Source organism: Stigmatopora nigra, chromosome 16 (assembly GCF_051989575.1).
Source record: "Stigmatopora nigra isolate UIUO_SnigA chromosome 16, RoL_Snig_1.1, whole genome shotgun sequence".
Taxonomy (NCBI): Eukaryota; Metazoa; Chordata; class Actinopteri; order Syngnathiformes; family Syngnathidae; genus Stigmatopora; species Stigmatopora nigra.
Genome location: NC_135523.1, coordinates 10,405,456 through 10,431,259, shown reverse-complemented (window position 1 = coordinate 10,431,259; position 25,804 = coordinate 10,405,456). Strand labels below are relative to the sequence as shown.

Sequence of the window (25,804 nt, the reverse complement as noted above, 5' to 3'; positions counted from 1 at the left end):
AGTTTGGTTTTGAACTAGCTTTTGTGTCTCCAGTCATGGAACTTTTTGAACCTACATATGTACATTTGAATATTATTTTGAGCAATAGAACTTTATATATATATACTTAACTTTACCACTGTCTCTGTGCTACATGTAGTACAGGGGTTATGTAAGGATCAGCTGAGGTAGTTCAACAGAAGCAAACGATCCCAGGTGTGCAGCTAAACGAGTGTGTGTAAATGCCGCTGGCAAGGAGATTGGGCAAACCGCAAACGGATGAATATTCTTGAATCATTTGCCTCGTTTGCTCCTGTTGATCTACCTCAGCTGTTCCTTTAACTTTAAGTCTGTGGTGTTACACATGTTTGGGGGATGATTAAGAGAAAAGGAGGTCCAAAAACTCGGGAGGTCTTTGATTCTTATTTATGACAGAAATTACAATGTTCTTACCAGAAGTTTAAGAGGTTGTGGCACCCGTATTAGTTCTAATGTTGAAATATCTCGATTTTTTCCTTGGTTTATATTACAGCAATAGTTGTCACTTTCGAACAAGAAATAAAATTTAAAAAAAGTCAAAGCAGAATTTTGTTTTATTCCATTATCACAAATGTAAAATAATTTGTGTGTTCAGAAGGGTGTTGGCTGCACGTAGACAAATTAAAAAACACAGCAGTAATGGGGATATATCCCATTTGCTGAATCATAAACTTTTTCATTTCTATACATTTGAAGCATTCAAATGAACTTTAAAGGTTAAAGTTAAGAACATTTCTAGCTCACTTGTCTCTACAAGATCGTCCTTCACAGCCTTGCTTGTGCAGTCGTGTAATTGCACTAGACAATCAGATGGCATCGTTATGGCCACATGGTACAACTGTCACACCGTGTAGGCGCTCAATAATAAGTGCTGTCAACAGAGCTTATGACGTGCTAATGCTGGCTTCAACAGCACTTGGTGTTGATGGTTCCACTGAATCGGTCAACCCGACATTGTGCCCTCATCTTTGCACGTCGCTGCAGATGCACTGCCTGATGTTGATGAAAAAGCAACAAAAAGCATGTTGGTGCATTTACAAGTCGTCAAATAATGTGAGTGTAGCGCTGAATGTTCTCCATCTCATGTGACTGGATAACACAAGGTGGCAAAGGTGTTGAGGAAACGTGTAAAGAATACTTGACTCATTCACCTGCCATGAAGTAATAGTCTTTCTACTAGGGTTACAGCCTGTTTGGGAATGTCTTAAAGTCCCACACTCACAGATTTGTACACACTAATTAAAAGACAGAATGTTGTGAGAGTATTAAAAATATACAATACAGAAACGCACAGATCCATAACTATTGAAAGTTTACAAATAAAAATATTTTTAAAAAATAATTCATGTAATGTTGCCCATCAGTGTTCTTAAAAAAAGGATGACATTAAAAGAGAGCCAGCAGATGGGATATAACTCAAGGGAAAAGAGTATGTAGACAAATACACACATACATCTAAAGTTTCAAAAACTCATTTCATGGAGGTATTTATGGAAACATATATGTATCCAGGATCCGGCACAGGAGAACAGTTGGGCAATTCGGGAGCTCTGGAGTCGACACTCGCATATATTTAAGGCCCCTTCATTGTGACATGCTAAAGTGTTTTATTTTATCAACAATCGCATGTTGGGGATGTATATCAGTATTCGATTATTGATGCCTTATGCAAATAGCTTAACCAACATGAGAGATTTTCTTCATACTAGTAAAGTTGGATTGAAGAAGCAACTACGAATCAGGAGGACACCCACGCAGGCCTTGGGAGAACATGCAAACTCCACACAGATCGACATGACCTGGATTTGAACCCAGGACTTCAGAACTGTGAGGCCGACGCGTTGACCACTCATTCACCGCACTCCAAATTTTCATTAAATAATTAGAATTTTTGTGATTGTAAATAATGTAAAACATTACTTTTGTTAGCATGGAAAAGCAATGTTTCAGATGGATACTTTTATCAAAAGTTACTATTTCTGGAATGCTGTAACGATGAGTTTTCATTCTCTAACTTGGTGTACCAACAAAGTCAACATAAAGGCTGTGTCACAAGCATTCAGCCATAGATTCATGTCCTAAACAATATCAACAGCCCTGCTTTAAGAGTAATTGCAGTAACTCCTTTCAAAAAGTTCAGTTGTCTGACGTGTATGCAACACATTTTGTCTATTCAGAAATCAGCCTTTACAGAGAATACAGACTTGATTTTATCAATAAACAACAACCATATTCTTAATGAACCCAACGGAATCATTAATATCAAATGTATTTGTTTTAGGATATCTGTGTTTGCAGGTGTCTATTATTGTGCATAATTATCAGGCAACTTAGCTAAAAACAAAACAAATATATACACATTTCAATTATTTATTTTCACCAGGGAAAGATATATACTAATTAACATTAATACCAATCAACATTTATCATAGACATTTCTGACATTCAAAACCAATCAGTGATCAATATAGCAACCTTTCTTTGAAAGGACTCTCAATGTCCTGATGCGAGGTATCCATAACAGCAGAATGCTAAATTACGAGTCCGTAACTATCACTTATTTAGGTCTTTTGCCGAGTAAACGCACCTTATGGAGAGGCACTACCAATTTCGTCATGCGCAGTTTCTGGGTGTGATGAGAAGTAGGCTTTTGTTATTGATGATGACGACCGGGCCTATGTCCGATTATTATTATTATTATTGATAGGGGGTCGAACCGAACCTACTTTATTTTAACTGAAAAATGCACACTAGTACATATAAAATATACGATGGTAAATCTACAAGAATGTTATTTTTATTTATAGTATTCTGTATCTCCAGGTACGATTTATTTTCTATCTAAGCTTTTATTTTTTAAATACACAATACAAATACATTTTCTGTTCCGCATAGTTTCCTTACCGAGAAACAAGGAATCATGGCATCATCAGAAACAAATATTTTAATGTAAAACAAATTGGGCTAAAAATAATACACACACAGACACACTGGAATACATTGCCGGGTTTTGTGGGCCATGAGCTTTTCAGATGTGGTGGTGGTGTCATCGTAGGCGTCATGAAAGCATACATTTAATATTTAAACATCCTTTTACAAAATACAGTTCACCTGCAAATAACCACAAATGCACTGTTTTAGCAGATGGTAGCTTTCACCTTAACTATTAATGGTTACAATTGTGAACCTGTTGAACAACTTCTGGAGGCACTTACTATTGTTCACATCTTTAAAAGAACCCATAGCCTTTGGGTGCTCTTTTCTCCTCTCTCCAAGGGCCCCTGTCTTCCTCTTCATTCTTCTCTCTCTTGGGCGCCCTCTGGGAGCATGAGGGCTGAAGTGACACACAGTGGCTGACTGTCGCCCAAGGGGGCTCAGGTTCGGGCCTTGGCTGCTTGGCTGTGTGTGGCAGCTGGTGAGCGTGCTGCCCTCTGCTTGGCCTGCAGCATAAACAGTCCGGCTTATTGGGACTTGAGCGGAACCTTGTTGTGATCTTTTGACTCTGGGGCTGATGCTCGACTGCTTATTGCCGCTGCCCACGTAACTGGGACTGAAGAAGTAGGTAAGTGAAGTGATCACACTCAAGAGTCTTGCTAAATATCGGGGATCTACATTAAAATTTTAAATGAGACATACCAGTGTACACAAATCAAAACTCAGGGAACCGACTGAATCCAGATACTCTCTCTTTATGTTTATTTGAACTGAATGTTTTTCACTTCACAGCAATACTCTAACAAAGTAAAAACACAGCATTTGAATTTGAAAAATTATCGCTAACAAACAATAACTAAACTGGATGAGTCTGCTGTATTTCAACAGAATAAGGCAAGCTACAAATTGTCAATGGCAAATGTTATCTTAACGGTTTAATGATTATGATATGGTTTATGTTCGTCACTCAAAAAAAACTAGTGACAAGGGGTAGAAAAGTAGTCTTACTAAGTGAAATGCATACATTTGCATGAAATAATGCATGAAAAATACTTTCCCTTGTCCATTTGTCATTTAAAAGTACTTTTTAATAAGTTAAAAGTCAATGCCTTTACAACACCATCGCACCCAAAACTGGCAACGAAGAAACGTATTGTAAATGAAACAAAAAAGTTTCTCTTTGTGTATGTAAACCGATTGTATTATAAAAAGGTTGGAGAGAATTTTACCATTCTATTCCACAAAAAAATCTAAGAAGACAAGTAGGAGTTGACTGAGTTTATTATTTGGACTTGTGAAAGTATCTTTTTAATCATATCTTTCTCGGTCGCAATACTTGTTTAAAACAACCAAGGGTTAGCAGGAATTCTGTTGATGTGACTTGTGCCATTACAAAATATTTTTTTATATGAGGAACTAACGTCTAGAACATAATCAGTCAGTGATGTTTACAAGTGTAGATCCGGTTCTTGAGCACTATTACTCGGGGGAGGTGGTGTCTAATGCCGACACAATGCTGGATATGATCGAACCATCGTGTCACGTTATTGTACTGCTCCTTCTCCTGGAAGGTTAAGTCCACCTGCAAAGGAACACAAACACTTTGCAAATCATTTCTGGTCCCCAAATTTTCCATACTAACTACTACAAGTTAAAGTGAAAGTAAAACACACAGGCATCACCACTCAGATGAAAAAAGAAATTATTAGACAAGTTGAACATTATTTGTTTTCTCCCTAAATGCTGACTAAGTCACTAATAAAATCATTGATAATGTTGTGAACAATTGCCGGTAAATGTAGTTTAACTTTATATAATTAGATCATACTTGCTGTTCATGTGGTATAATCCCGTTTGGATTAAAATAGAGGGGAAAAATCCATTGACTGCAATTATTCTAGGTGAGTTCATTTTTTTGGACACCAATCCAGGGGCGCTTACACTTTTTTGCTTCAAGATCTACCTTTCAAGTAACCAACCTCCTGCGATATACCTTTATCAGCACAGAGGTTGGAGGGTGGGCAGCTCAGACGTGTCTGATTATCAACAAGGCGAACCGAAATGAAGCTGTTCATCAAGTAACCAACCTCCTGCGATCTACCTTTATCAGCACAGAGGTTGGAGGGTGGGCAGCTCAGACGTGTCTGATTATCAACAAGGCGAACCGAAATGAAGCTGTTCAACACCAAACGAAACCCTTTGCAAGCAGCTGTGAGAGGATGTATATATATAGTGGTACCTCGAGATACGAGCTTAATTCGTTACGGGACTGGGCTCGTATGTCGTTACTCTTGTAACTCGAACAAACGTTTCCCATTGAAATGTACTAAAAACGAATGAATTTGTTCCAACCCTCTGAAAAATACCCACCAAAAACCGGATATTGGATTGGAAAAAGTTTTATTTCTTCTAATTTGCCATCGATTACCAAAGTTACACATAATTAGTGGTTTAACATTACTAAAATGTGTTTAACAGAACTACAATTAGACAGATTTCACGGAGGGTAGAGAGAGGGACATAGAGGGGGTGGGGGTGCGGTCTAGCCGGGGTATCCTTTTTGCACCGGTGACTCGTAATATAACAAACCAATTTAAATGAACTTGGATTACGATGCAGATAATCAAACATAAATTTAATCTAACCGTACACTAAATTTAATTCTAATTTTGTTTTACATTTTTGTACCTTTTGTTCTCCTGGCTGGGTTGCCTGTTTGCCCCGCCTCCACGCTGACTTACACTATCGTTGAGCTGTTTGCTTTTGTATTCCCTTCAAAATATTCCAAAAATGATGCACACAAATGTCCTTACAATAGGATACCGCATTACCACTTGCCAACAAGAAGTTATATATACTCCTCGTAATAGCGATCGCTCCGTCATTCGTGGTGATTGATGGAAGAAAAAAACACTGAAAAAAATGCAACGCTCCACCGAGTACTCGTAGATATGCTATACACGAAAGAGATGCAGCATAAAAGACAGTGTGCTAAAATCATAAACAGCCTCTCATGTCTTGGCCACCTGGCTTTCTTGTATCTCGAAATTGGTCTCGTATTTCGAATTACTCGAATGTCGGGTGCTCGTATGTTGAGGTACCACTGTATTAGCCGGGCTGTCCGCATCACACTAAGATTCTGACAATAGACCTTAACAATAATTGTGAAATTAGTCAGATATGCATGTTGAAACAAAGTGTGAGTACACTAATCCCTCGATTTTCACGGAAAATGTAGACCAGACAAGGCTGCGATAATCGATAAATGGGCAAAGTAGGATCACCCCTATTATTACTATCATACTACTAGTATACTTGGCTATACATAAAACGGTACAACACAAAGAAAGTACCATTATCAAGAAGTGAATGTATTAAATATTAGTTATAGGCATATAAAAAGACTAAGGTATTAATATCTAAATATAATGTATATAAAAAAGTGCAAATGCTTTAAACTATGTACTAACATTGAAAATAGCTTCTCCACTTGCTTTGACCTTATTTACTTCACAACTATATGGCTCATCGCATTTAAAGCCGCAGTGTCAGTAACGAGTGCTATTTCTGTATTTGACACACACAAAGGACGCACTGTTTTTTTAAGACGGAGCCAGGCATGGCAAAACATTCACCAGCTTAAACATACGGACACACGCTAAAAACACGTTTTTAAAAAGGCAACAGAAGCAAAACTGAGTTCAGTTGTACTTCATTTAGCCATTTTACAATGTACTCACATCATCCCATAAATCCATCAAAGTCCTCATTTTCTGTGTCCGAATACGGTCGTCCAGGCGGCCACAAACCATTCACAAATAGTAGCTAGCGTAACTAGTTCGGCGCTGCCTGCCACTCTTTGTAAAGCTGTGTTGATGTCGATGTCCAGGCCACAATCTATTCGCAAATAGTAGCTACCTAGTAGCTAGCGTAACTAGCCCGGCGTTGCCTGCCATCCTTCATAAAGCTGTGTTGATGCCGATGTCCACGCCCACATCTAGCGGCAGGAGTTCTTATGTAAATCCAGCCGGAATGACGGCGAGCACCAAATTAGTGTGCTCGCCGTCATACTGGGTGCATTGACAAAATAACTACCGTATAGGTATGTAGGTATGTGTATGTCGGTATATGTGTAAGTAGGTATGTGTATGTATGCATATGTGTATGTATGTATATGTGTATATGTGTATACGTGTATATGTGTATACGTGTATACGTGTACACGTGTACACGTGTTGGAACAAATTCATTTGTTTTTAGTACATTTCAATGGGAAACGTTTGTTCGAGTTACAAGAGTAACGACATACGAGCTCAGTCCCGTAACGAATTAAGCCCGTATCTCGAGGTACCACTATATACATCCTCTCACAGCTGCTTGCAAAGGCTTTCGTTTGATGTTGAACAGCTTAATTTCGGTACATATACATACATATACACATATATACACATATATACACACACATACACACATATATACACACACATATATACACACACATACACACATATATACACACACATACACACACATGTATACACACATATACACAACCACACACACATATATACACACCCATATGTACACACACATGTACACACACACACATATATACACATACACACATACACACACATGCACACACATACACACACATAGACACATCTGTATAATAGATATACAATAAAATAGAAATACTTCATTAAGGGATTTAAAAATACAACCTAATAAGATAAATATTACACCTCTTTCAATTGTGTCGCCAAGTAGGGCAACAGCGGCATTGGGCTCATTCGGCATTAAGCACCAACTATAATTTCAATATAATTCTCCATATTTTTGCTTCTGAATGAATGTAGGGAGTTTAAGAACTTCATAACACATCATTCCTCACCATTCAGTAATTAGACAGCAAATCTGTGACCTTGACTTGTAATTCAATAAAAGTTGGAGCAGAATGCCCCTTGACAACCAAATTGCACAATGTCGCTATTTCGTCTGAATTCTTTGCGTATAGATGGGGTCATCTTCATTCAAGAAATAAGGGTAACTCACTATCATTGGGTGAATTCCATTATATATGAGCACATCTGCTAAGGTTAAGTGGTTTCCAGCCATGCAAACTTTGTCTTGTAAGTAGAGGTTGAGGCCCTGTAAGTGAAAAAAAACATGAGACCAGTTAATCTTATCGGATTCAATAAAAATCGGAACTGACAGCAAGTTTATTTCTTCTAATTCACCATCTATTAACAGAGTAGCAAACAACTAGTGGTTATGTTTAATAGAACCAAAATTAGACGGATTTCGCGGAGGGGAGAGAGAGAGTGAGCGAAAGAGACTTTTTTGCACAGCAAAAGGGTCGTAACATAACATAAAACAAATTTAAATGAACTTGAATTACGATACAGACACACTCAAAAATAAGTTTAATCTAACCTTACACTAAACTTAATTAACTAAATTTTGTTTTACATTTTTAGACCTTTCTTCTCCTGGGTTGGCTCTATTTGCCCCGTCTCCACCCTGACTTTCAGCTGCAGCTAAAAGAAAACTATTGAGGGTTGTTTGCCTTTTTCTTCTCTTGAAAATATTATGAAAATGATGAACACAAATGTCCTCACAATAGGATAATGCATGACCTCTTGCCAACGAGAAATAGTATGCTCCTTTCGTTTTAGCAATCAAGCTCCGCCATTCTGCACTAAAGGGGGAACCCCCCCCCCTAAAAATACAACGCTCTGCCCAGTGATCGTAGAGACATTACACAAGGGAGATGCGGGGAGAGAGACCGTGCCCATGATGTTCTTATGAGCAGCCTCTCGCATCCGCTGTATGCTCATATATTTGCTTAAAATGTACACCCGTATCTCAAATTGTTCGTAAGTCGAGGAATTACTGTAATTAGTAGGTCAAGATAGCAGCAAAACAGTCCCACAGCGTAATAGTACCACCACCGTGCTTGATAGTAGGCATGTTGTACTTGGGGTTAAAAGCCTCACGTTTTCTCCACCAAACATATTGTTGGGCTTTGTGACCGAACATCCCAGTTGTAGAAATAACTGGAAACTCAAGAGAACCATGACATTATGTTCTTCACAAGTGTATGTGAACTTTTGACCACACCTTATGCTGTTTTACTCACACAATGTGAGTGATTAGAAAGAGAGCGACAGTGCTGAAAAGCTGGACTTTCAGTTTTGTGGAGCCATTTTAATAGTTCAATGAATACATTTCTTATATTTTTGCACTTTTTTTGCAAACATACATTTGAAAATATATATTTCATACAAAATTGGTTTAATTTCATTAGGTTTTAAGTAGGTAGTATTAAAAATCTTGGAAGGGATTATGCTAGCCGCCTGATAGTGTGGTACAGTGGTGCTCACACTGTTTTGCTTCAATATCTACATTTAAAGTAGCCAACTTCTTGCAAACTACGTTATTCAAGCAACCAATCTCCCGGGCGGTATCGGCACAGAGGTTGGAGGGAGGCCAGGTTATCAATAAAGGGCACCAAAATTAAGCTGTACAACATCAAAAAAAAGCCTTTGCAAGCAGTTGTGAGAGGGTGCATGTAATAGCCGAGGCTGTCGGAACCACCATTAGATTCTGATGAGACCTTAACAATAATTGTTAAATGAGTCAGATTTGCATGTTCGAACAAAGTGTGAGTAGACTAATCCCTCGATTTTTGCGGATCATGTAGACCAGACAAGGCCGTGACAATCGAAAAACCGTGATGTGGGATCCCTCTTGTTATTACTACCATACTACATGTTGTGACGCCAATACAAAAAACAGTACAACACAAATACAATTAGAAATCTTTTAATTAAAAAAAATGACAATCTGGATTCATTCATTCAATAAAGAGTAAAAGGACATTATGAAACTTACAAAAAGTTATTGATTATAAAGCAAATTCATAATCAAACTGAAAAGCACAGTGGGCGCTGCCCATTAAAGGTATATTCCTTGACGTTGTTGACTCATTGGCTGGTAGGCAGATCTGAACACAAAGAATTCTCACTCATGCTTCAGTCTTAGTGCAATTGCCTTTCTTATGAAAGTGATGGCTTTTCACAAGGGCAGCATTGGGATTTTATTTTTATTGTTAGCAACCTTGAGTTCATGAGTTCTGATCATGAAGTGCTTTGAAAAGTTGGTGGCCCGACACATCAGAAAGACAATTCCCCCCTCAGTTGACCCGCACCAGTTTGCTTATAGGGAAAACAGGTCCACTGAGGATGCTATCGCCGTGGCTCTTCACACAGCACTGAGCCACCTGGAGCACCAGGGGAACTATGTGAGGATGCTTTTCATAGACTATAGCTCAGCCTTCAACACCATCAAGCCGGACATCCTGAAGGACAAACTCTACCACCTTGGACTATCCTCTTCAATCTGCTGCTGGATAAAGAACTTCTTGACTGGTCGACCACAAACTGTCAGAATGGGTCCACACCTCTCTTCCTCCATCACACTAAACACTGGCTCACCACAAGGCTGTGTACTGAGTCCTCTCCTGTACTCCCTGTACACATACGACTGCACACCAGCCCACCAGTCAAACTCTATCATCAAATTCGCCGATGACACCACTGTGATCGGACTCATCTCAGGCGGGGATGAGTCAGCTTACAGAGACGAGGTCGACAAACTGTCTTCTTGGTGCTCGGCGAACAATCTTACACTGAATACCGCAAAGACTAAAGAAATAATCTTGGACTTTCGCAAGCGCAGCACAGACCTGGCCCCACTCCTCATTAACGGAGTATGTGTAGACAGGGTCCAATCGTTCAAATTCCTGGGAGTCCACGTCACGGATAGGCTCTCCTGGTCCACAAACACCACAGTGTTAGTGAAGAAGGCCCAGAAACGACTCCACTTCCTCAGGGTACTGAGAAGGGACAAGTTGGACACCAAGCTTCTGGCAACCTTCTACAGAGCCACTGTGGAGAGCATCCTGACTTACGGCATCACAGTGTGGTATACCGGAAGCACGGCAGCAGACAAAAAAGCCATACAGAGAGTGATAAACACTGCCCAGAAGATCGTCGGCTGCTCTCTGCCATCGCTAGAAGACATTGCCAACCCCCGATACCTCAGAAGAGCCGGGTCCATTGTTGGAGACCCATACCACCCTGGACACGGCCTGTTCCAGTTGCTTCCATCTGGCAGACGCTACAGGTCCTACAAAGCACGGACAAACAGGCTCAAGGACAGCTTCTTCCCAACAGCCATTAGGTCTCTGAACCTGCAGCAACACGTGACGTGACGACTACACATATCCCTACTATGAAATTAAGTCAAGTCGAATTGAAGTAACAGGAAGGTCGTTTGGTGCAGATCTACCTTCCACAGGATGACTGAGGGAGGGTAAGTATAAAGACTGAGAGGTAAGTGATCCATCTTATTCTTGTTGGCATCGGTGAGGCAACTTGTAGTCGCCGGAAAATGGCGCTCAAGGCGGAGAGCTAACAAGTATGAATATGTCATAAATAAATGTCATAAATGTGTCTGGCCTGGGAAGACGAACTTGTGGAGAAGCACTATACAATTTCGTCATACGCTGCTGAGGGTATGATGACTACTAGGCTTTTTGTCAAGTCAATGATGACGACAATGCCTATGTCTGATTTTCTTTTCTTTTTTTTTTTTCTTTTTCATTATTAATAAAAGGTGATATATTTTTAGATGAAATTTATTAAATTTTATATATGTTGTTAATTATCAAATTTGAGACTCCCAATAAGAAGCATGACAGCAGTTTCAATACCCTGGATGCTTGAAGTGGCTTTTTACTCATGTGCAAGCTATGGAAAAGAATAATATACAGCAGATCCAGGGGGGTATGGCATCCTCATCCATGACTGGAAATTTACCACAGAGGCCACACTAAACAGGCTGCTTGTTTACTGCTCTGCCCAATGACAAACTCTAATTTTACATTTAAGAAAGCTGCCTAAACTAGGGTGGAGTGATTTGCATTTCCGAAAAAGTCACGCGAGGAAGTGCTGGTCCCAAGGGAGTGGGACCATATTAAGCATTTGTATTCAGTGCGAAAGAAACTCTCGCCATGCACAATGAGCGTCTTGGGGGCAAATTGAGTTATTGTGCGGCAAAAGTGGCTGATGCCAAACAAGGCATGAAGACTGCAGACCTCCACCATCAGATCTTTGCTTCTTTTTAGCCTCCAGCCATGGAGCTGAAGCCCAGTTGAGCATTGCAGGAAAAGCAGCAATCTGTTTGTACCTCTGCATCGCTCAGACCACATATAGATTAGCAAACTACAGCTGTTCATTTTTCCAACAAATACAAATGTAATGGGGGGGGGGGGGGGGGGGGGTTGTCATTGGTGCGTTTCGGGGGGACTTTCCGAGACAACGCACTCGTAACCGAATAAACAAATTTAGATTAACTTGGATTAATATATACAGACATATTCAAACATACGTTTAATGTAAGTTTACACAAAACTAAATTTTAATGTTGTTTTACATTTGTATACCTTCTGGCCGGGTTAACTGTTTGCTACGACTCCACCCTTACGTTTCGCTATCGATGGGCTGTTTGCTGTTGTATTCCCTTCAAAATATTCTGAAAATGATGCACATATGTGTCCTCCCAATGGGATAACGACTACTTGCCAATGAGAAGTACTCTTGAATGACCGATCGCGGGAGCTAACAGGTTAAGGATGGAAAAATAGGAAATGCAACAGCTCAGCCCACCCACATATTGATTGTGAGTAATGAAGTTTTATTCTGAAAAAGGTTGTCATTGGCAATCGGTGTTGTGTGCACGAGTATACTTCATTACCCAGAAAGCCCTCTTTTTGCCCGCGCATGCGCGTTGTGCGTTTTCTGGTCTGTGTATAGGAGAAACTCGTGTAAAGAAATCATTCAGTGCTCGTAGATTTCTGTTTACACGAAAGAGATGCGGCAAAAATGACAGTGCGCTACAATGATAAACAGCCTCTCATGTCTTGGCCACCTGGCTTTCTCGCATCCCGAAATTTTTCTCGTATCTTGAGCTAATTATTTGCTCGAAATTTTTCTCGTATCTAGAACTAATTATTTGCTCGAAATTTTCCTCGTATCTTGAGCATCTCGTAGGCAGAGCTGCTCGTATATAAAGGTACCACAGTACTTACGAACGTCTCCAGAAACTAGATATTCAGGTTTAACAAACTCATCAATCAGAATATTTTGTTTTCTCCTGATTTGATTCTGATTAATCCTGATACTATACTTTTAGATGATTATTGAGATATTTGTACATCACTAATGAGATAAAACGACATTTCTATAATTTTCCCCCTGAAAACTCACTCGAGCTTCATTATAGCATGTATTGTTCGCAGACCAAACCTGTGTAAATGCAGGATTACATTTTCCTAAAAATATCTTAAAATGATTGATAGTTCTCAATAATGAACAGTTATTTAAAAAAAAGGCAAGCTAAAAATATTGGCTTGAGCATTCCAGGTATACAAACCACCAAAACGCCAAAAGACAAAAATAACCTATTCTAGTTAAGTGTAAGACTTTATTTGTTTGGGCATTAGTGTCCACAAGTTGTTTAGAAGACAAATGTTGCGCTATCAAAAAAAAATCTCTTTTGAAAAATGGTTGTTTAACAAATAAAAGATTGAATTTACACACTTAGAGAAGGTGGAAAATCAATCACTCGGCTAGTAGGATCCGACAGCCGTTTCTGGCCACCATGAAAAATTCAATTCTCTATGTTGCACGGTTTGGACAAACGTAACGAGAGAATCTTAACATACACACTCACACACCCATAAATCACGCTTTATATAGATAATATATTATAGGGAAACAATATTTTTTTGGTAAGCGCCTTGACCTACTTTATTTACTCGCATATAAGCCACATTTGTCGGACATGAAAAATCATTCTGATGATGACTGAATTGGCCATTTGACAAATTGACACAAAAAGTACAGAAAATATAGGTAATTACCTCCTGTTTAATGAACACTTTTTAATTTTCACAACACCCCACTCCATTAATTATTAATTTATTATTGTTATTAGAACCTAATATATTCAATAGCTCCCAATCCATTTGATTTATTGACACCAATTTTCAACGACACATTCCATTTATTAATTATTCATTTATTATTGTTATTAGCGAGTGCACAGGGACAGGGTAACTGACCGCCACAATGAAAAGGTAAAAAAAAAATAGGGAAATCCTAAAAAGTTTGATAGACCATGTAAAGGAAATTATGTGGAACTTCTTTTTCTCATTGCTGAAATTACCACCTGTCCACTAATAAAGTGTTTAGTGGCACGTTGGGCAAAATTCAAAACAACCTGATCACTAATATTGCTGGGGTGATGGAAGATCAGAATGGAAATAAAAGTACTGTTTGTCTCTGTAATGGTGAATGAGGCTGTGCGGTGTGCTGATGGAGTTAAAGCACATCTGGATGATTTTGAATTTTGTTTTTATTTTTGCTTCACATATTTAATGGCATTTTTGACCATTCAGATTTGCTTTTTTCAATACCATTCTGGGTTCGTTAATATTATTTGCCAGACGCGGACCAGATTTCAAGAACACGAAAGACTGATTTTTCTATCCCTCCTCGACCTGCAGAAGTTTTGGGAATACCAGAAAACTTTCCCACATGCAGCCTTCTCCATCTTAACGCAGAGCCATGGAACACTTTTCGACCTTCCCCGGCAAAGTACAGAACTGATTGTATGCCAAGGATGATTTAACAGGAAAATCTCCCACTGATCTCCTTAGCTTCTTTCAGGATAAAAATCGGAGTGAGAAAGTGAGAGCGGCTGTACACATTAGTGGATTTGACATTTTCAGCCCGAAACAGAATCAAAACTTATGCCAGAAATACAACAGGAAAGAGTGTTAGCATTAGCTTTGATGGCGATAAGAACTTCTTGATGGACCTGAAACGCACATGTAATCTGTACCAAAAAGTAATTTAAATCTTCTTGAGAGATGAAAGGAGGATGCATTTTGTGTATAAATAAAAATAATTTTTGGTGAGTAAAATGTCTATTTTTCTAAATAATTCCTTTTTTAGGTTATTATTATTTTTTATGTGTCGCAGCTGTAGCTGCATTAAAAGTTTTATAGGCATAAAATACTTATTGAGAGTTGGATTGATTCACACACAGCCCTACTGATAGCGGAGGTGTGAAATGCACGGGCCCGCCACTGGGTTTAAGTATCTTGGACTCGGTCCTCATTTACTCTTGTTATAAAGTGCAGGTCTTGCATGTGTTTGCTGGGCTGGGCCACGAACATTTTAATCGACTTTGCTGTCTGTTTTGTGCGCTGTCATTTGCGTTTGTACGTTCTGAGAAAATGTCCATATGCTTATGCTATTATTATTGGAGAACTTTACTTTCAGACTACAATAACCTGGCACCTTCTTGGATCTTGTTCATACTTCCCTGGTACAAATGTTCATTTTGTTGGCATACAACCAGAGGGTTGTTTAGATCTCAGACACTTCTCAAACATTCATCTTGCCTTTTATTTTAATGTATTTTTGGATGTGTGTGTGTGCATTGGCATGAGGATTTTTGTCTTCACTCAACAAGTAAGGTTCTTTGGATGATGCCGTTGTAGTAGCATTAATATAATTTGAAAAACATGTGGAATTAATTCAGTCTTAGTAATGTCCAGAATTATTTTATTAATCAGGTCTATTTAATAGGTATTTGGCAACAATTTAATATAACATACAACTTTTTAATTGTCCAGAATTTCTTTCAATTACAATCAGAGCTTGCCCTTTGTGTGCTCTTGTGGAATTATTAACCCCCAGAAAAATAGCCCTTCGAGGGAGCAAATCGCAAAAAGGTGGTTAACTTTGGATTGAGGTTCAAATAGTTTGACTTTCATATTATCACATCACAAGTGACAGCCTGTGTGAGCTCTGACTCCTTCTTTTGCATCCTGGGGTTTTAAAAAGTGGTCCACTTGACAGTTTGTCTCTGTGGCCCATTTGAATGAGGATGACTGGTGGTTGAAAGAAGGGTGTTATGGCCAGAGCAGGACAGGCATGGTGGTCAGGATTTGAGATGCTCAGGGCGACTTCCTTCTTTAAGTGGCACCATTAAAATATTTAAGATGCTCGTGTCCAGATAACACACTGCCGCCCAGCATCAGTCCTCCGACATGCAGTGAGCGGGTGTGTCACTATGAAATTCGCACACATATATACACACTTCATGCTGACAGGATATTGCCAGGAGGCGTCCAGTGTCCAGCAGAACTGCGACTGGGGATCTATTTCACACTGCCTGGCGTTGGGCACATTTAGGCATTTTTGTCTGTCATGAGGGGCTATGTCACTTAAAGGCCATACATCAGTCTCTGTTGGAGTCACGTGTGGCTTTTCGAGACACAGATTTTCTGCACCTCTCACGAGTGAAATTGCTGGGGAATGCGTAGGCTAGAGAATTGCATGAATGCTGCCAATGAAGTGGCTGTGTTGGTGCAAAGCTCATGTGCGATCCAATGGTATGAATACTGATACCGAGCTTCACTCCTCCACATTGAAAAAATAATAATATTGGCTTATTTAGACTACCACTTCAGAGGGGTTCCGCGACGCATATTTCAGTCAGAAAGACATTTTTTGCTAGGATGTCCTAGTTAAAAAAATGCTTACACATTCTTTTCATTTTTGTCTAACCTTAGTCTTTTGTTAGGGTCGATACCGACCTAACTGCAGTCTTCAATAAATACATTTTTTTTCACATAATACCAACATTTATTGACTATCAGTAATCTATTAAACACTTAACTTTGGACTTTTATTCTTTAAATGATGATATTTGTAGTGTTAAAATGTAAGACTGAAAATACAATAAAGGGGGCCAAACCTGATACAACAGTCAACAGGTAGTCCCTCCCGTAGCCTCTAGCACAGGGGTGCCCAAGTCCGGTCCTCGAGAGACCCTATCCAGTCTGTTTTCCAAATCTCCCTCCTCTACCATACCTGAATCAAATGATCAAGTCATCAGTAAGCCGTCCAGAAGCTTTATACCGATCCCGATTATATGTGTCAGGTGTGTTGGTGGAGGGAGTCATAGAAAACAGTCTGGATGTGGGCTCTTGAGGACCGGACTTGGCCACCTCTTTTCTAGGGCTTTTTCAAGACTTGTCCAGGCTTGCCAGGCAAGGTTAGTTTGGGGTCAGGGGTTGACAGAGGTAGTAAGCATTTCAGATTACACACCACATCAATGAGACAAACTTTCACTGCAAGCCAAGCTGTTGTTCACAACTTTGGTGAGTATGAGGATGGTGCTTTAGTGCAGCAGTGAGAAACAGATTAGATGGTGGAATTCCATTTGAGGACACAGAGACATCATCTGAGGATGAAATCCATACTGTAGAAGATACACTTGCTCAATACAGTCCACAGGGAGCAGTTTTTTTTCCAAGATGGTGCTGTCACGCGGCAGCTGGTGGCAGTAGCTCTGTCCACTCTTATTTGTTTTTGTGTTTTACAGCCTTTTCTATCTTTTTTTATTACATTTTAATATTTCTTAATACATTACATTTTACTTTACTTTTTACTTTATACTTTAATGTTTTACAACTTTCTTTGTTCTGTTGGACTGGCTTCTTAGGAACCATTCAGCCATGCCTATGCTGTCATACACATGGGAGTAGTTGTGAACAATACGCAGCAGAAAGAGCAACACCTCAATGCCGCTGGAAATCCAGAGCTGAACAAAAGTGCCGGAATCCAAGATGACAGCGTGCACGGGTGCAGCGGCTCTATCCTCTCCAGTTTGGTGTTGTTCATTATTCTACAGTCGCCAGGATTTAATTACTCTCGGAAGGAGATGCAATATATAACAATCGGAGACAGGCTTTGTCGTCATCATCAACAACGAAAGCCTAATTGTCATCATACCCAGAAACTGCGTATGACTAAATTGGTAGGTGCGTTTTCTTGGCAAAAGACCCAAATAAGTGATACATTCGGACTCATAATTTGGCATTCTGCTGTTATGGATACAACAGCAAACACCCCCCCAACCCCCGAGCGAAACACTTACGTCTAACTATGTCATAAATATCCCTCACAACAGAATACCTTCGGACCTACGATATCACCAAGGACATCGCGAGACCTCCAAGATTTCCGTGGATAGTCAGAAAGAAAAGTGTGGATGCCGGGCGGGCCTAGCTGCTAAGCTAAGGCAGCAACCACACCGGGCACCGCTTCGAGTATCTTTTTGACCAACACCAGATCCATCACCCACAAAATGGATGAGTTTGAACTTCAGATTGCTAACAACATCTTTGTTAGGAACTGCAACATCATTCTCATCACGGAAACGTAGCTACACCCGCAAATCCATGTCGCCGCGGTATCGCTAGCTAGCCATACACTATTTCAAAACAATCATTCAAAAGAATTAACAGGCAAAAGCAAAGGAGGGGGACTTTGCGTGTTCATACACAATGAATGGTGTTGCGACAGTAGGATCATTAACACTCACTGCTCCCCGGATTTGGTGCTATTGGCAAAACGGTGCAGGCCCTTCTATTTACCTAGAGCAGGCATGTCCAAAGTCCGGCCCGCGGGCCAAATAAGGCCCGAGGACAAATTTTGACCGGCCCACGGCCTCTATCATGAAATCAATAATACACGGCCCGCCAGCACTGTTGACCACAGTATAAAATAAATGTGTACAAAAAGCTATTTTTCACTTCACCAGAAGATGGCAGTAGCCCTGTGGCCGCACTCTGGCCGCCGTGACCCTTGCGTCATTGTTTCAGCCCAGCCCATTTCTAACATGTAAACAAAAAAAGGAAAGTTGACCGGGAGGGCCGCCGCATCCAGGAGAAGTGGAAATTTGAGTATTTTTTCACTGAAATACGAAACAACTGTGTCTGCCTAATTTGCCAAGAGACTGTGGCTGTTTTCAAGGAATTCAACATTAAGAGGCACTACCAGACGAAACATGCTAGCTACGACAAGCTAACTGGGAACGAACGCGGTGAAAAAGTGAAGCAACTGGAAGCTGTTTTAACGGCACAGCAAAGCTTTTTCACAAGAGCCCGTGAGTCAAATGAAAATGCCACAAAGGCAAGCTACGAAGTGGCAACGCTAATTGCAAAGCACTGCAAACCTTTCAGTGACGGTGAATTTATTAAAGACTGTGTAATGAAAATGGTTGAGAAAATTTGTCCCGCGAAGAAGCAAGAGTTTGCCAATATTTGCCTGGCTCGTAATACTGTGGCACGGAGAATTGAAGACGTTTCATTAGATATTAAGAGACAGTTAGAGGCAAAAGGAACTGAGTTTGACTTTTTCTCGTTAGCGTGCAAAGAAGACCTGGACTACATACTGCAGTAAAGATCCCAGTATCACCCTTCACATTAGTGCAGGCAAGATATTTGTTAAGTCCTCTGAGTTGAATAAATTCTTAAATCTCAGTTCATTATTTTTTTTGTGATGGTCAAAATCACAGTTTGAATATGCAGTGATCATTGTTTTGTTTTCAGCACTGTTCCTACAGTGAGCATATAATAGTGAATAATATGTGATGTTTCACATGAACTTAGATATCCTTGATAGTTTTCTTATTTTTTGTGGTTTGTGATTTCGGTAAAAACCTAAATGTAAAAAAAATGTAAAAGTATGCCATTTGTAATTAAAAAAAATCCCAAAAAGTTAATTTGCATTTAATGTTAATGGTTCAAAGAATGTCAGGCTAAAAGTCGGCCCGCACACATTTTCACCTTACCAAATCTGGCCCTCTTTGCAAAAAGTTTGGACACCCCTGACCTAGAGAGCTAACGGTTATCATACTAATGGCGATCAATATCCCACCAGATGCTAATGTTAACACAGCACTTAACCTCCTGCTAACGGCTGTAAACAAACAGCAGCTTGACGACCCCGATAGAGTCTTTATTGTCGCTGGTGACTTCAACAAAGCGTGTTTAAAGACTGTTCTGCCTAAGTTTATTCAGTATGTGAAGTGTCACACAAGAGGAGGCCTAATTCTAGACCATGTTTATTATATCAAACTTCCCTCCCTCACTTGGCTGGATCAGATGATCTCTGCCTATCCCTCACCCCGCATACACTCCACTCCGGAGGCTAACTTGGCCCGAGGACGCCCTTTCTAGGCTGCAGGACTGTTTTTCCCACACTAAATGGGAACTTTTCGAACACCACAACCTCCAAGACTACACGGACACTGTACTTTCCTACATCAAAAACTGCACGGACAACGTCACTATTAATAAACGGATACAGGTTTTTCCAAACCCACAACCCTGGATGACCAAGAAGACAAAGGCACTCATCAAATGCCGTACCGTTGTCAGGGGACAAGGTACAATACAGTGCTGCCAGAGTAGGGCTGAAGAGAGGCATTAAAAAGGCAAGGCAGCATATACAAAGAAAATTGAGGAGCAGTTCACAGGAAATAACCCAAAGAAAATGTAGCAGGGAATTTGACCAATTATTACCAATTACAAGAACAATATGTCTGTTACTGCAGATGCCTCACTAGCTGAGGAACTGCACTTTTTCTTTGCCCGCTTTGAGACTGACAAATCAGTCCCGGTCTCAAAACCCCCCACCACCACCCTGCAGCAGTACACTGAAGTTTCAGGAACATGAAGTGAGACTGGTAATGCGGTCTGTGAACACCTGGAAGGCTGCTGCGCTGACGGAGTACCTGGGAGGTGCTCAAAGCCTGTGCTGACCAGCTGGCTGGAGTTTTCACAAAAATGTTCAATTGTTCCCTGCAACAATCCATAATCGCATCCTGCCTGGAATCTGCCACCATTATCCCTGTCCCCAAAAAGCCAATCATTGACCGCCTGAATGACTATAGGGCTGTTGCACTCACGCCTGTGATCATGAAGTGCTTTGAAAAGTTGGTCGCCCGCAATATAAGGAATACAATCCCTCGCTCAGTTGACCCTCCCCAGCTATCACCATTGCTCTACACACAGCACTGAGCCACCTGGAGCACAAAGGGAATTATGTGAGGATGCTTTACATATGACTATAGCTCAGCCTTCAACAATATAATACCGGACATTCTTGGAATATCCTCTTCTATCTGCTGCTATCCACAAACGGTTAGACTTGGTCCCCACCTCTCTTCCTCCATTACACTGAGCACTGACTCCCCTCAACCGGACATTCTTGGAATATCCTCTTCTATCTGCTGCTATCCACAAACGGTTAGACTTGGTCCCCACCTCTCTTCCTCCATTACACTGAGCACTGACTCCCCTCAAGGCTGTGTACTGAGTCCTCTTCTGTACTCCCTGTGCACAACACAACTGTACACCAACCCACCATTCTAACTCCATCATCAAATGTGCTGATGACACCACTGTGGTCGGACTCATCTCAGGAGGGGATGAGTTGGCCTACATAGATGAGGTCAACAAACTGTCTTTGTGGTGCCTGGTGAACAATCTCACACTGAACACCACGAAAACTAAATGAATAATCCTGGACTTTCGCAAACATAGCACAGATCTGGCCCCGCTCCTCATAAATGGAGTATGCGTAGACAGGGTCCAGTCCTTTAAATTCCTGAGGGTCCACCACCCTGGCCACAACCTGTTCCAGCTGCTGCCCTCTGGCAGACGCTATAGGTCTCACAAAGTAGGGACAAATAGGCTTAAGGACAGTTTTTTCCCCACATCCATCAGGACTAAACTTGCGGTAACAAGACACACAATCCCTTCTGTGTAATAACTTCACAATCCCTTCTGTGTAGTAACATGAAGACTTTGGGCGGTGATCTGCCTCCTACTAGCTGACAAGGTATGTGGGAAACAGTGAGAGGTAAGTCATCCACTTGGGAGGTGATGCGATGTATCCATCACGGCAAAATGACAAATTACTAGTCTGAAATTATGACTTATTTGGGTTTTTTGCCGGGAAACGCAGCTTATGGATAAGCACTACCAATTTCGTCATACGCAGCTGGGTATGATTACAATTAGGCTTTTGTTGAGTCAATGATGATGACAAAGCCTATGTCCGATTATTATTATTATTATTAGAAGAGGCAACACTTCAAACCAACCATTCCATCTATTATTATGGGGAAAGTGAGATCCCTCCCCGATAAGATGGAAGAGCTTTCGGCGCTTTCCAGGCCGGAAACGGAGTCGAGAGGTTATACTCTGCTACTGTTGATTTTTCAGCTCCAGAGTATGGAGGGACTGTCCGGATAAGCTTGGAAGAGCATATTTTCAACCTCGGTCACAGTCTGCAGAAGTTTCCCATCTTGTGGACTTCCTGTGTGGTTCCAACTCTACGTCTTTTTCTTGAGTCTGTATCCATTTTAGCTACTGCAACCAAGATGGCGCCGCTCAAGTGGCTGTCTCATTTGATTTGACGATTCCTAATGATCCCATATACTTTGCTTTGTACTTCGTGCTTTTTTTCTTTGTTGTTCCGCGACCTTTGCGACTCGGCCCTACCCGTCGCGTGGCTTAGTTTCTTTGTGCTAGCCTACAATGTCTTGTGTGTCTTGTGCCTGTCTTCCTACTGCAACCAAGAAATGTCCCAAATACGGAATGAAACAAAGTTCTAACCTAACCTACAAGTTTAGAATGAAGTTTAGTATCTGTATAATTTTTGTACTAGTAAACACATTTTAGTAATATTAAACCACTAGTTAAGTGTTACTTTTAATATATGGTGAATTAAACAAATAAAACCCTTTTTTTTACAATCCAATATCCTGTTTTGGTTTTTTTTTTCAGAGGGTTGGAACGAATTAATTTAGTTTTAGTTCATTTCAATGGGAAACGTTCGTTTGAGTTAAGAGAAAATCGACATACGAGCTCAGTCCCGGAACGAATTAAGCTCGTATCTCGAGGTACCACTGTAGTTTTGAACTGAAAGTTTCGCAAGTACCGAAAAAAATGGCCCAAAGCTGCACTTTTCAGACATCAAAAATGCGACACCCTGGTACATATATTGATACTCCAACAAGAAGAAGTCCGATTTCGAAAATCGGCCACGGTGAATCGATAGAGGCGTAAATTTGCCAACTTTTGGTGAAAACTACATTCAAATTGGATTTGCGGTCTTGTCTCCATTTCACCAAGTCCTCATGCACAATTCACATTTTCAGAAATAGTAATATGTATAGATTTAAAGTTTATGTTACGTCTCTCTCTCTCGTTCAGAAATTGAATTAATGAATGAATGGCAAAGAGGTCATTTCTTAATATAACAATGCCTTTTTGTGTAGAGGAACGGTGGATTAGCCTTCCAACTTAAATTAAAAGGAAAAAAAACTACAAATGCGACTTTAGGAAGTAACTCCGTCATAATCGGAGGAGGTTATGCCGACAGGGATATTTTTGCACTTTGGCCCTACCTTCAGTATTGTTCTGCTATGTTCCTTGCTGCAGTTGTCTAGCTTGCTCACTCTGTATTCGAGCCACTGATGAACCACTGCCCTGTCCTCTTCTGTGTCCCCAAGAAACTCATAGCGCTTGGCCTCTCTCACCAGGTGGCAGGCAATAGTAACCAGACCCACCATAGGTGGACCATTGTTATTCTGGAGCAGAGGAACCTGGAACAAGGAAAGCCATCCAGTTTTAAACAATGAGTTGAACGTTTTATTGCGTGCCTTCCAAATTATACCCAAAATGCATGTAACCATGCTATATGTTATAGCCTATAGCATATAGCATGTAACCATACTATATGTTATAGCCTATAACAAAATAAAATAAAACAGGTACGTATAGGTGTTCACGCCCACTACGCTGTGTTCTGGTCTACACATCCAATCATCGCCTGGCACTTTTTAGTTTAAGAAAATGTAACACTTGCAGAAGTGGATATAACATTTCCTCATGATATATATGAAAGAAAGGCACATTTGATTAATTGGCAGATGTTGACGTTGTGCCTTTGTACTGCTTTCTTATATTGACGTGACCAAACGTGGTTAGCTTATTAGCAATACATTCCTCTACAAGGTTTACAACCCCTTATGCTTCAAATAAAACGGCACTTTCAAAGACCAAATCCATGCAGGTGTTTCTGTGACCTTTTTTTCTCCTCGGGTACTGTACTTGAAGGGCTTTTTCAGTCCCAAATATTTCTCGAGCGACGATAGTTCCCGCAACGCCATTTTGGTAGACGAACCACGTCACATCCACATCCTCCGATTGGCTGTTTTCTTTTTTAGCCTGCCTTACCGACTCCAGAGCTTCGCAAAGAGAGAGTTGTGACACACACTGATATCGCCGCCAGTTTGTTTGATTGTGATTTCTTTAATAAGGCACGGCACACATTAATGAATATGAATATGAACATGAATATGAATATATATATATATATATATATATATATATATATATATATATATATATATATATATATATATATATATATATATATATATATATATATATATATATATATATATATATATATATATATATATATATATATATATATATATATATATATATATATATATATATATATATATATATATATATATATATATATATATATATATATATATATATATATATATATATATATATATATATATATATATATATATATATATATATATATATATATATATATATATATATATATATATATATATATATATATATATATATATATATATTCATATTCATATTCATATTCATTAATGTGTGCCGTTCAAAACAATTCATACCACACAAAACGAGGGATTTCAACACCAAAACAGGGAGAGAACTATGAAGTAAACAACTTTTTTCATGATAAGAATTCCTGTATTGCATGCCTGTTCTTTTTCATGCAGATGTTAGTTTGGTTTCCACAAGATCTGTATAGTTAATTCAAAGGAAGAGATGACATCTATAAACCCATTTTTTGAGAATCTATGTCCTGGTAAACAGAATAATTATAGAAATTAGTACAGAGGCGATCATAAATGATTATAGTTTCCCTACAACAAGGCATCTCTAATTCCCTCTGTTCTTCTCCTCCTTCCATTTTTGTGTGCTTTGTTTGTTGGCTACAGTATATCACACACTTTTACCCTGCTTGGCCCTCCATAAGTGCATCACTGCAGGAATCAAGTACATTTCCTTTAACTAAATGCCTCCCAGCTGCCACATCCTGTCTGCACTCCGGCGAACTGAGGACACCCATCCCCAGTGCCCATGACTAACTGTAGCCTGTGGGAGTTTTGACGATGGCGACACACAATATGGGGGTCACATTAGTGGGAAAATCTACAGCCAGGGTCACCCAGCACGCCGTGGGGCTTCTAGGACAGGCATAGCCATAAACACAGCCCTCAGTCCTGCTAGATACTGGATGTTCTCCATTTTCCCTGCAGAGCTTAGAATATGCTGTTAATGCTGATATGTCATCATTCTTGACAGCCTTGTACATGCTTTCACTGTTACCTTTCATGGCCGGGGACATATCTCTGACTACATTGAGGGATTGAGGGGTGGGATTCTGTTCAAATTAAACACTGTGGGTCTTGTTTGGGAAATTTACATAGAGTGTTGGTGCTATTACAACCCCAGTATGAACCAAGGACAATTATTTAGGTTTATTTTGTCACATTTGATTTACATTCTAAATCAAATGTATTGAACATAGCTAAAGGGTTTATGGCTTGCTAGTAAAAGATATTGGAATAAAAGTAATGCATTTTGTGGTCTTATGTACGAATGTTATAATATATTTCAGTAACTAACTTTTAGCAAATTCAAACACTGGATGACGTAGTACATTAGTCCAAAATAAGTAATTTGGATTAAAAAAAATCATAAAATTTACATTAATCACAA

General features: G+C 39.8%; 1 protein-coding gene across 1 annotated transcript; it reads right to left on the bottom strand.

The window, feature by feature from the left end:
- Window positions 1–3,691: 3,691 nt before the first annotated feature.
- Window positions 3,692–24,210, bottom strand: eef1e1 (eukaryotic translation elongation factor 1 epsilon 1). The gene is made up of 4 exons (XM_077735899.1): window positions 24,043–24,210; window positions 23,362–23,559; window positions 8,008–8,103; window positions 3,692–4,534 (listed from the first exon to the last, which is right to left on the bottom strand). The coding sequence occupies exons 1-4, from the start codon at window positions 24,124–24,126 to the stop codon at window positions 4,391–4,393; spliced, it is 522 nt and encodes a 173-aa protein (XP_077592025.1). The 5' UTR covers window positions 24,127–24,210; the 3' UTR covers window positions 3,692–4,390.
- Between the last annotated feature and the right edge of the window lie 1,594 nt (window positions 24,211–25,804).

What these genes read in the sequence shown, in the direction of transcription:
- eef1e1 (XM_077735899.1), bottom strand. Translation starts at nt 24,126, where the DNA reads ATGGCGTTGCGGGAACTATCGTCGCTCGAGAAATATTTGGGACTGAAA. An exon ending in GTACCCGAGGAGAAAAAAAG is followed by an intron (nt 23,560 to 24,042) that starts GTCACAGAAACA and finishes TCCTTGTTCCAG; the next exon opens with GTTCCTCTGCTCCAGAATAA. An exon ending in ATGGAATTCACCCAATGATA is followed by an intron (nt 4,535 to 8,007) that starts GTGAGTTACCCT and finishes GTTCCTTTGCAG; the next exon opens with GTGGACTTAACCTTCCAGGA.